At 44.1% G+C, this 12,436-nt stretch overlaps 1 protein-coding gene across 1 annotated transcript; it reads right to left on the bottom strand.

Annotated features, from left to right (window-relative positions):
* Window positions 1-4,065: 4,065 nt before the first annotated feature.
* twist3 lies at window positions 4,066-4,695 on the bottom strand. Its single transcript, XM_072697016.1, has one exon. The coding sequence runs from the start codon at window positions 4,693-4,695 to the stop codon at window positions 4,066-4,068; it is 630 nt and encodes a 209-aa protein (XP_072553117.1).
* Between the last annotated feature and the right edge of the window lie 7,741 nt (window positions 4,696-12,436).

Genomic DNA, 12,436 nt, shown 5'->3' with positions numbered 1-12,436 from the left:
ACATTACAGTTCAGACAGCAGGAAAACAGCCAGAGTTCTCAACAGTGCCCTAAAACACAAAGCAGGTTCCAGCTCAATTCAGTCACCATTAGAGTCAGGGTTAGGGTTAAGGTTAGGGTCAGAGTTAGAGTTAGGGTCAGTGATAGGGTTAGGATCAGAGTTAGGGTCAGAGTTAGGGTTAGGGTCAGTGATAGGGTTAGGGTCAGAGTTAGGGTCAGAGTCAGGGTTAGGGTCAGAGTTAGGGTTAGGGTCAGAGTTAGGATCAGAGTCAGGGTTAGGGTCAGAGTTAGGGTCAGAGTCAGTGTTAGGGTCAGAGTCAGGGTTAAGTTCAGTGTTAGGGTTAGGGTCAGTGATAGGGTTAGGATCAGAGTTAGGGTTAGGGTCAGAGTCAGGGTTAGGGTCAGTGTCAGGGTTAGGGTCAGTGATAGGGTCAGAGTCAGGGTTAGGGTCAGTGATAGGGTTAGGGTTAGCTAAAATAAAGCTAAAATAAAAACAATCCTGTTTCCCTCTCTCTCAAACTCAGATTTTTTATTTGCCATTTTCACAGCAAATGTTTTATAAAGCAGCTCCACAGAGATCCGGGTCCGAGACTCTTAAGCCAGAGACGACAGTGGCAGAAAGAACTCCCTCGGATCAAGAGGAAGAAACCTTGAGAGGAACCAAGACTCAAAAGGGGAACCCGTCCTCCTCTGGTCTCTCTCCCACTCTCTTTCTCTGATTCTTTCTCTCTGTCACACACACACACACACACACACACACACACACACACACCTTGGTAACACCCCACAACTGTTTCCAATCATTAGGTTCCTGGCTGTCTGGGCCCGCAGGCTCTGATTACACCACACACCAGATCGCAGAAGGAACAGGGGCAGTCGTGGCAGGGTGGGTGGGTGTCTGGGGGTGTTGTGGCTATTGGGGGATATTATGGGGCAGTTATAAGGGTGCTTTTACCCCCATGGGTTGAAGAAGACAGCCTTCTTCACCTTTCCTTTCTCCTGTTCTTTCATCACAGAAAAATTAGTGCAGGGCTGGACGCTTGAGTATACGACTCAATCTCAGTTCTGTTGTATTGTCTGCAAGCCTGGGTATTACTCTCAGTATGTATTATTCAGTATGTATTATCTCTATGCAATATTGAAGATAACTCTTTTATCATCTTTGGCTGTTTTAAGAACTGCCCAGAAACTACAGATAAAAGTTAGCCTATATGTCTAATGTTGGCTCATATACAGTATTTTCTGATGATCAATAACAACTGTCCGTGTCAAATAAAAAAAATATATATAAACCATCACTGTCACACAAAATGTCTCCTCAGCTTTACAGGAGGAAAGAAACTGTAATGTTAATGTTAAAGATTTAATTCCTGGTCACTTTGGAGCATTTCTATTGGTCCGTTCATCATGAAAGTCTCATACAGTATAAAAAACAACTGCAGTTTCACATTCTGGAGAAAAGACTTTAGAGTTGACAGAGAGATGTATCTATAGAATCTCCGAGTTTAATATGATTATATATAGACTGTATATCAGCTACACACACACAAACACCCAAGGGCGATTTAGTGTAGTCAATCCACCCACCTGCATGTTCTGTGAGGTAAGAAGAAACCCAGAGCACCCGGAGGAAACATAGCATTAATGATATTAATAAATAAATTAATTGATTAGTAAAAAGCAGCATTGATTCATTCTCAGTGGTTTAGACTGGTCTCTCAGCCGTCTCTCACTGTGCTGAATTGATGCAGATCTGAAGCTGCTGATGTTGTTGGTAGTTCAGTGATGGAAGTGTTACAGAGAAGAGTTATGAGGCCTAAAACCACAGATTCATCACCCTGAGCCAAGCCAGCAGCACCTGAACCTGCACCATAACTCACCTGTGGGTTAGTTTAAATGTATGTGAGAGGGAGAGAATTTTTTTGCAAAATTTCCAAACGTTTGATTAAGTTAAGAATACAAATAAAACAATGAATGAAATATATTTAATTAATGTCAAGCAATTAATATATAATAATCATATTATTTTCTCAATAATATGAATCTGGTTGTTTTGAATTTCCTGCAGGATGGACCAATTGCAATGCACCTTGCAATAAAATCTTTTTACATTTACTGTCATTGAATGATAAGAAATTTTTGAAGATACAAGGTTTTTGTATGAAAGTGACAATATGTAATACAATGTATGTATATATATATATAATTACATTAAAGGTAAAGGTAAAGGTGCACATATTTGTCACTGTACAGCGAAATGTGTCCTCCGCATTTAACCCATCTGGTAGTGAACATACACTCACACACACATGTGTTAGGGGCAGTGAGTACACACACACACACCCCCAGAGCGGTGGGCAGCCAACTCCAGCGCCCGGGGAGTAGAGAGGGTAAAGGGCCTTGCTCAAGAAATCGATTCCAAGCCCGGCAATCGAACCCACAACCCTGTTATCGATGTCCCGGCGCTCAACACTAAGTAATAAATTGTATGTTTGTTCAAATTGATTGAACTAAATATGGCATGGTGTTTTTTTTTATTTACTGCTTTTATTTTTAACAGTGATTATCAGGAGAACTGTAGAACAGTGGCAGGACCTTTGGTGTATTCATCAGTGGATATCAGTTTTTTATATTAGGGGATTTTTGACCTAACAGTATTTGATACTAAAGACACAAACGTTACACATAACATTAATATCCAGTATGAAGCTCTAATAACATTAATATCCAGTATGAAGTTCTAATAACATTAATATCCAGTATGAAGCTCTATCATTAATATCCAGTATGAAGTTCTAATAACATTAATATCCAGTATGAAGTTCTAATATCATTAATATCCAGTATGAAGTTCTAATAATATTAATATCCAGTATGAAGCTCTGATAACATTAATATCCAGTATGAAGTTCTAATAATATTAATATCCAGTATGAAGCTCTGATAACATTAATATCCAGTATGAAGCTCTAATAACATTAATATCCAGTATGAAGTTCTAATAACATTAATATCCAGTATGAAGCTCTAATATCATTAATATCCAGTATGAAGTTCTAATATCATTAATATCCAGTATGAAGCTCTGATAACATTAATATCCAGTATGAAGCTCTAATAACAATAATATCCAGTATGAAGCTCTAATAACATTAATATCCAGTATGAAGCTCTAACAACATTAATATCCAGTATGAAGTTCTAATAACATTAATATCTAGTATGAAGTTCTAATAATATTAATATCCAATATGAAGCTCTAATAACATTAATATCCAGTACGAAGTTCTAATAATATTAAAATCCAGTATGAAGTTCTAATAACATTAATATCCAGTATGAAGCTCTAATAACATTAATATCCAGTATGAAGTTCTAATAACATTAATATCCAGTATGAAGCTCTAATAACATTAATATCCAGTATGAAGTTCTAATAACATTAATATCCAGTATGAAGTTCTAATAACATTAATATCCAGTATGAAGCTCTAATATCATTAATATCCAGTATGAAGCTCTAATAGCATTAATATCCAGTATGAAGCTCTGATAACATTAATATCCAGAATTAATTAATTTGCGGTCAGTAAAAATATTATGCAGCAAAACTACATGGAAACTCATTGCTGTATGGAGTATTTTGCGTATAATGAATGTAATGTAGTGCTTTATAAGAAATATAACAGTACATCTGTGCACTCTCTCTCTCTCTCTCTCTCTCTCTCTCTCTCACACACACACACACACACACACACAAATAAAATAAAAGAAACATGAGGAAAGCCCCCTGACCGTACGTACCTGTAGGGGTATGAGTTGGCAATCTGAAAGGGTTTGAGAGGATAGAAGCTTGATGGTCAAAGGTCAGGGGCACTGGGAAGTTAAGCAGAGGAAAGGTCTTCGGGTCAGCTGGAGGCTCTTTGGGCATGTAATTGGACTAATGGTGGTCAGAGAGCAAGCAGAGAAGAACCAGCAAGCAGACTAAAGAGTCAGTTATTAAGTAGAGCACTAAAATGAGGAGATCTGAGTTTGTAGTTAGAACTAGCTGGCTAGCAGCTAGAGGCTAGTGGCTAGCAGACATGGACCACGCTCCTTCCATTCTCCACACAGAGAAGGCGTAGCTCAGTCGTTCGTGGGCAAGATAGTTACAGCTGGCCAGTTTGGCGTCCATCTCATCACTCTGAAGCACCTGGTAGAGGAAGTCGATGTAGCGGGATGCTAGTTTGAGGATTTGGATCTTGCTGAGCTTGTCTGAGGGCAGGGTCGGGATGATCTTCCTCAGGGAGGCAAAGGCGTCGTTCAGGGACTGGGTACGCTGCCGTTCTCGGACGTTAGCAATGACTCTCTGAGAGTGGACATCTTCAAAAGACTGACCAGGAAGTGGTGACCCTGCACTGATTACTGGCACCAGCGAGGAGGATGATGATGATGAAGAGGAAGAAGATGAAGGAGAACTCTTTTTAGGCCGTTTTGGGCCTGAATGGATAAAAGTAGATGTTCCTTCAGATCCTACTTTGTCATCAGGGTTCAAATTAGCACTGGGCTCTTTTTTGGGGCTGGTTAATCGCTTTCGTCCTCCAGAAACATGAGGAGCAACAACGACAGGGCATTTGTTTGGGCGATGTTCTGCTTCGTCTTCATTGGGAAGCACCCCACCTTCTGGAAAGTCACCACAGGTATCCTCTTCTCTCATGGCAAGTGGCTTTCCGTTCCTAACCGCTGTCTTTCCCGGGTGCTCCAGTGCTCTCCTTGATCAAAATCTTGGTCCTTGTTCTCTATTATCCGCCAATGCTCTTCTTGGCCACCTCTTAGTTTCTTAGACTTTTAACTTGACTTGATCTTCCAATCCTCTTCGTGATTGGTGCCCTTCTTTCTTGGTTCCCTGAAATGCTGTTCTTGGTTTAGATGTTGATTTCTCTGTTCCTCTGGTCCTGCAATGCTTATCTTGATTATTGCCTAAGTTTCTTGGCTTTCGTGGTCCTCCAGTGCTCTTGTTGAGCCACGTCTTCGTATCCAGACTCACGCTACGCTACCTTCCTATGCTTAGGAACCTAAAGGGCGCACATGCAGCAGTTCAGAATTCATACAAATTCTCTCCCTCTCTTAACTATGTCCTTTAGCATATGTGGGTCCAACATCTGGTTTTCAGCACTTTTATAAAGGCCAGAAGCAAGGCCCTCACAGGTCCCACCCAGTGCAGTTTGCCATTGGATGAAAGTAAAGACTCTAGACTCCGCCTGGTCTGAACAGAAACCCAGAAGACAGCACCTTCTGCGATTGGCGGAGAGAAAAATTGTGGGTGTGATGAAGGGCGAGGATGAATTGATTGGCCAATCATCTGTTGCTTCATTGCAGGTTTTCCTGAAATTGTCGGTTTGTTTATTGGATCCAGATTTCTCACTAAACAAGATCATACCCACCACCACCCCCCAGCTCTGCAGCAGGCCAGAGACAATGTGGAGCTTTCAGGGAAAACGTTTGAATGGACAGAGTGAAGGAAGCTCAGATGTTACAGCATATCATTACGATTAATTCTGCAGTTATTACAAACATGTCACTTCATGTATAAACCTTCTTATAGAAAAATAAGTGTTTCAGGAAGCCGTTTACTCAGTTCGCAATCTAAAGAAATGACACTTGGTGAAGTTGAGGTCTGAAAGACCAAGAGAACTTTCAGAGAGTTTTTTGTAAGACAGATTGAACAGCAAATTAAAACCCCTGTATGAATTTGACTTGGTGAACAGCGCTTGGTCCTAAAGGCCTGAACTATCACTCTATAACCCGTTTATGTCTCCATTTTATCGTTTCTCACTGCTGCGCCTCACTCAGCACTTCAGAGGAGTTCATTTCAGCAGTTTTATGTGTTTGGCCCGTCAGAGTGCACTTTTAAACTGATCCTACCTGGACAGAAGGGCTGGTGATAAAGAGAATTGCTTCAGTGTGTGTTCAGCACCCAGCAGTCTGAAGAGAGAACAGGGTCAGAAGCAAATCCTATACACAATATCTTGCAGTTTATGATTTAATAGTTTAATAGTTTGGAAAATAAAGGATGTACCGTATGTAAACATTCAGAGTGAAATTCTGCTTCTCTCTACTCAGATCTCTTTACTGTGGCGGTGAATGGAACCAAGCGTTGGTACCATTGTAATGATATGTGATCTTAAAAACAGGTTCTAGAGCTGAACTCTTCTCAGAACTCTGGTAGAACAGTGTCTCAGGCATGGTCACTGGACACTGAAGGTGCTGATGATGCTGATGACGCTGATGGTACTGTTGACGCTGATGACGCTGATGGTACTGATGATGCTGATGACACTGAAGGAGCTGATGGTACTGATGATGCTGATGACACTGATGGTACTGATGATGCTCATGACGCTGATGGTACTGATGATGCTGATGACACTGAAGGAGCTGATGGTACTGATGATGCTGATGACACTGATGGTACTGATGATGCTAATGACACTGATGGTACTGATGACGCTGATGGTACTGATGATGTTGATGACGCTGATTGTACTGATGATGCTGATGACACTGATGGTACTGATGACGTTGATGACACTGATAATGCTGATTACGCTGATGGTACTGATGATGCTGATGACGCTGATTGTACTGATGATGCTGATGGTACTGATGATGCTAATGACGCTGATGGTACTGATGATGTTGATGACACTGATAATGCTGATGACGCTGATGGTACTGATGATGCTGATGATGCTGATGACAGTGATGATGCTGATGATGCTGATGACGCTGATGGTACTGATGACACTGATGACGCTGATGGTACTGATGATGCTGATGGTACTGATGACACTGATGACGCTGATGATACTGATGATGCTGATGATGCTGATGACACTGATGATGCTGATGATGCTGATGACAGTGATGATGCTGATGGTACTGATGACACTGATGACGCTGATGGTACTGATGATGCTGATGATGCTGATGGTACTGATGATGCTGATGACACTGATGACGCTGATGGTACTGATGATGCTGATGACGCTGATGGTACTGATGATGCTGATGGTACTGATGACACTGATGACGCTGATGGTACTGATGATGCTGATGATGCTGATGGTACTGATGATGCTGATGACACTGATGACGCTGATGGTACTGATGGTACTGATGATGCTGATGACACTGATGATGCTGATGACACTGATGACGCTGATGGTACTGATGGTACTGATGATGCTGATGACACTGATGTTGCTGATGACGCTGATGGTACTGATGATGCTGATGGTACTGATGACACTGATGACGCTGATGGTACTGATGATGCTGATGATGCTGGTGGTACTGATGATGCTGATGACACTGATGACGCTGATGGTACTGATGATGCTGATGACGCTGATGGTACTGATGTTGCTGATGACGCTGATGGTACTGATGATGCTGATGACACTGAAGGTGTTGATAGTCCCCCAAAACCCCACTCTGAATAACTCAGTTTACAACCTGCAGGTCCAACCCATCAGGTCCTCGTCATCGCGCTCTCCCCCGGGGTGGACTCAAGCCACAGCCCGCAGGCTCACTTAAGGACTTTTGTCCTTTCCGTTCTTGTGTCGATTCAGAGACTTGGTTCTAGTTCATTTACGTTCATGTGTGTTTGGTTCAGTTCGTTTGTGTTCACGTGTGTTTCGAGTTTGCAGTGTTCATTATCTTGTGTTTAGTTCATGTGTTTTACCTGAGACTGGGGCTACTTAAGGAGCTTAGTCACTTAGTTCTTTGCCGAGAATTGCAAGTTTGGAACCTTGAGGTGGCCCAAGAGGTTCCCGGTACGGCTCACAGTGCGTTTCGGCTCTACTTCCTCGTTCTCGAGCAGGCCACCCGGCCATCCAAGGATTGAGCGAGGCGCTCTCGCTCGCTGACAAGATAGACCCACGACTCTCGACCCACGTCCACGCAGCAGTGCCAGGTTTGGTCGGCCTAGCTGTTTTTGGTTCTGCGGCTGGTCCCCCAGCTCTCTTCTCCCCTTTTGAGAAGTCTCAGCGCTGGTTTAGCGGATCTTTAGTTCTCCCCTGGTTTTCCCAGGCTCTGCCTGCAGGTTTTAGTTAGTATTCCCCATTTTTCCCTGCCCTGCTCACTAAGCTCGGCTCCCAGAGTCCCCCAGTCTCAGGTGTGTTTGTTTGCATTTGTTTGCAGGGGTTGTCTAGTTTGCATTGTGTTCACAACGGCTGTTCTTGAGTTGTGTTAATATACTACTTGCATTGGACCCATCTCTGCGAGTGTTCATCCCTCTGTGTCTGGCCTAACCTGCCATGACAATCAGGAGGATAATGTCTTTTAAACATTAAAGCATCTTACATCTGAAGCTACTGCAGCAGGGCTGTTGGTACAGAGTAGGTGTGTTTACAGATTTTGTGATGGTTACTTTTTCAGTTTGGTCAGACAGTCCCTTTAATACACAGGGCCAGTATTGTGGAAATGATTATTGCTATGAGAGTTTTAAAAATCCTGCTTAGACCAGACAGGACCTGAGAAACACAGCAGGTTGTTCACACAGTTCTGTACAGAGACTTTAGGGATCTAACCCCATCACTCTACCCCCCGTCTCTCAGCAGTGAGAGGTTCTACTAGAAGCTCCAGATCTCATCAGAACAGATAAAGCAGCTGAACATAAATCCAGTAAAAAGGAGAAACAAGAGCTTCACATTCTGAAGAAAGTAGTGAGATCTTGAAACAGAACATTTAGTCAGCATTTCTCAGCCTGACTTCATCTCAGACCACCACCTAATCCTGTTTGACGTAATCCTAAACCAGCATATCCGCCTGCCTCCTCGCATTATGAGCAAACCTCTACAGCTAGTGTATTCTATAATAATTCATTTAACCATCTCCTGTCCATCTCCTACAGATCTCCAGCCTGGAACAGATGATCTGCTGTCTGTGCTCCACTCTAATCTTCACAATGATTAAGATCAAACAAATTAGAGAGAAAAAACGCTTTGGTAGAATCTCTACGGCTTGAATGGCGTCACAGTCCTGCTAAAAAAAAAAAAGCCTTTCTTAAAGCTGAATCATTGTACATCAAATTGATCGAGTGAGTGTTGATGAACGGTGCACCAGCTTTAAAGCACACTTGGAGTATTTCCACCCGGTTACTGAAAAAGACCTTGTTAGCATTGTTAGCTCCTCAAAGTCATCCTAGTGTACTAGATCCTGTTCCAATTCAGCTGTTTAAACAGGTTCTGCCTGGGGTTATAGAACCAGTACTGAACATAGTTAACTCCTGAGAAATGGTCGCGTTTCCAGTATGTGTGTGTGAGTCTGTGCATTAAGGTGGTCTTTTTGTCAGTTAGAGGGTATTGCGTGGTCACACACACCTGCGCCCTATCAGAGTATTTACACCGCCGCTCACTGGCTGGAAAATAAACACCCCCAAGCTGCTGGAGGAACTGAGTAGAGGGGTAAACACTCACACACATGGAACCTTCCAGACAGAGGTGGACCGCACTGCAGACAATACACATTTAGCTACACACACACACACACACACACACTGTAAGGGGTAGCTCTAGGGCAAGGCCTCCTCCTGCCACCAGGGGGAGGTCCCGAGTCACCCCAGCCAGTAATTGAGCCCAATTTCCTACACCTGGGTGGTAGGCTATATAGGCACACAGATCCAGTTGCCCCACTGCTGGATCTTTTGACTCTGGTGGTATGTGTGCCTGTGTGTGTGTGTGTGTGTGTGTGTGTGTGTGTGTGTGTGTGTGTGTGTGTTTGCACACATACACTAGTTTTACAGAGGAAGGCAGGAGTGTCTGTCTTCCCTGGTGTGTGTGCCCGTGTGTGTGCCCGTGTGTGTGCCCGTGTGTGTGCCCGTGTGTGTGTGTGTGTGTGTGTGTGTGTGTGTGTTTGCACACATACACTAGTTTTACAGAGGAAGGCAGGAGTGTCTGTCTTCCCTGGTGTGTGTGCCCGTGTGTGTGTGTGTGTGTGTGTGTGTGTGTGTGTGTGTGTTTGCACACATACACTAGTTTTACAGAGGAAGGCAGGAGTGTCTGTCTTCCCTGTAACTTCTCAGTTTTCTGGTTTCTTTGGGAGATCCTTTTTGCCCTTAGTTGTATTTCCCTCTGGTGTTAAAGAGGTAGCCAGCTCTCCCCTGGCGTCCTTTGTTTGTTTGTTTCCAGCCTTTATTTCGCGTTAGACGTGGCGTCTTCTTGGTTTATTAAATCCACCCCTTTATGTTTCTTTTGTTGGCCACTTTCAGAACTGCTGCTTTGGGGAAGTGGCAGAGCGTTGGTCTCGCGACGCGGCGGCCTGGGTTCGAGTCCTGAGTGGTTTTATTTATATTTTCCGTTTTGCCTGCTCTAAGATTAAAGACTAAATCTTAGACCGTTGGTTACGTGATCGTGGTAGCTCATTCAGTAGCGTACCAACATGGCGGCCTGGGTTCAAACCCCGCTGTACGTGAGGGCCACACACTTATTTAATGCAAGTACATATTACTGCTCTGCAACAACAGCAGTGCTGAACAGACTGTATGTACCGTCAGGGAGAGATCACTGTGTAAATGAAGGATTGTGATGCTGCTCCACCGTCTCCCATCATGCTGAAGTCACTAATTTCAACCAGTCCTGCACCTACGGCCCTGCACCTACGGCCCTGCACCTACGGCCCTGCACCTACGGCCCTGCACCTACGGCCCTGCACCTACGGCCCTGCATAGTCCTACACCTACAGTCCTACACCTACACAGGTGTAGCACATACAGTCCTACACCTACAATCCTACACATACAGTCCTACACCTACAATCCTACACATACAGTCCTACACATACAATCCTACACCTACAGTCCTACACCTACAATCCTACACAAACAGTGATACACCTACGGTCCTACACCTAAAGTTCTACACATACAGCGCTACACATACAGTCCTACACCTACAATCCTACACATACAGTGCTACACCTACGGTCCTACACCTAAAGTTCTACACATACAGTGCTAAACCTACGGACCTGCATGAAGTCCTGCAACTACAGTTCTGCACATACGCACTCACTCTCTCTCTCTCTCTCTCTCACTCTCTCTCTCTCTCACCCTCTCTCCCGCTCACTCTCTCTCTCACTCACTCTCTCTCTCTCACTCTCTCCCTCACTCTCTCCCTCTCACTCTCTCTCTCTCACTCTCTCTCCCTCTCTCACTCCCTCTCACTCTCTCTCTCTCACTCTCACTCCCTCACTCTCTCTCTCACACACTCTCTCTCCCTCTCTCTCCCTCTCTCACTCCCTCACTCTCTCTCCCTCACTCTCTCCCTCTCTCTCACTCTCTCCCTCACTCTCTCTCTCTCCCTCACTCTCTCTCTCTCCCTCACTCTCTCTCCCTCACTCTCTCTCCCTCACTCTCTCTCTCTTACTCTCTCTCTCTCACTCTCTTACTCTCTCTCTCTCTCTCTCACTCCCTCACTCTCTCTCTCTCTCTCTCTCCCTCACTCTCTCATGCTCTCTCTCTCTCTCTCTCCCTCTCTCTCTCTCGCTCTCTCTCTCCCTCACTCTCTCCCTCTCTCCCTCACTCTCTCTCTCCCTCACTATCTCTCTCTCTCCCTCACTCTCTCTCTGAGACTGCATGAGACTCTGGCAGCACTGGGCAGCTCCTCTAGTGACCAGCTGCTTCACCCCAAGTGTGTGAAGGAGGGGTATCACAGGTCCTTCCTTCCTCCTGCTTCAAAATACTATGTGCAATACCCCCCCACACACACACATGTGCAATTAAGAGTAATTTGCTGTAAATAATATTGTTATTACTTTTTTAATTCCTATTTATATTGTGTTTATAGTGTAAATTATTTATCTAAATTTTTGTAACTGAGTGTCTTGCTGTCCCTTTCTGCTGACACTGAGAATTTTAATAATAAAGGATTATCTTATCTTATCTTAATCACCCTAAACAACACGGAGGTGAAAGTTCCTGCTCTATGCAGACGACCTGGTGGAGCAGCTCTGTCAGAACTGGGTCCTGACAGTCAATTTGGACAAAACCAAAATCGTAATCTTCCAAAAAAAGCCAGGTCTCATAAAAACAGCCCCCTTTTCACTCCAGGAAACACCACCCTACAGCGTCTTTCACACCACCATTACCTCGGACTGAAGGTCAGTGCCTCCGGGAGCTCTGATCTGGGAGTGATGCACTGGAGGAGGCAGGAGGAGCTCTCTACACCACCAAGAGGACAATTCACCAAATAAACATCCCAGTTCAGATCTGCTGTAAAATAACTGCGCTGTTTCATTAGATGGGACAAGCATCCCACAGAGTCCCTGCATGCAGAATTCTGCAGAAATGTACTGAATGTAATGTACCTCTGTCAGCTGGTTCTGAGACTAACTAACCCACTAACCCCTAACACACCACAGCCTCGGCCCAGCACTGCTGACCAAATGATCAACCA

This window comes from Salminus brasiliensis, chromosome 14 (assembly GCF_030463535.1).
Source record: "Salminus brasiliensis chromosome 14, fSalBra1.hap2, whole genome shotgun sequence".
Lineage (NCBI taxonomy): Eukaryota > Metazoa > Chordata > Actinopteri > Characiformes > Bryconidae > Salminus > Salminus brasiliensis.
Note: the sequence above shows the minus strand (reverse complement) of the source record. Positions and strands in the feature narration are given on the sequence as shown.

Coding starts and splice junctions, on each gene's coding strand:
- twist3 (XM_072697016.1), bottom strand. CDS start 4,695: ATGAGAGAAGAGGATACCTGTGGTGACTTTCCAGAAGGTGGGGTGCTT.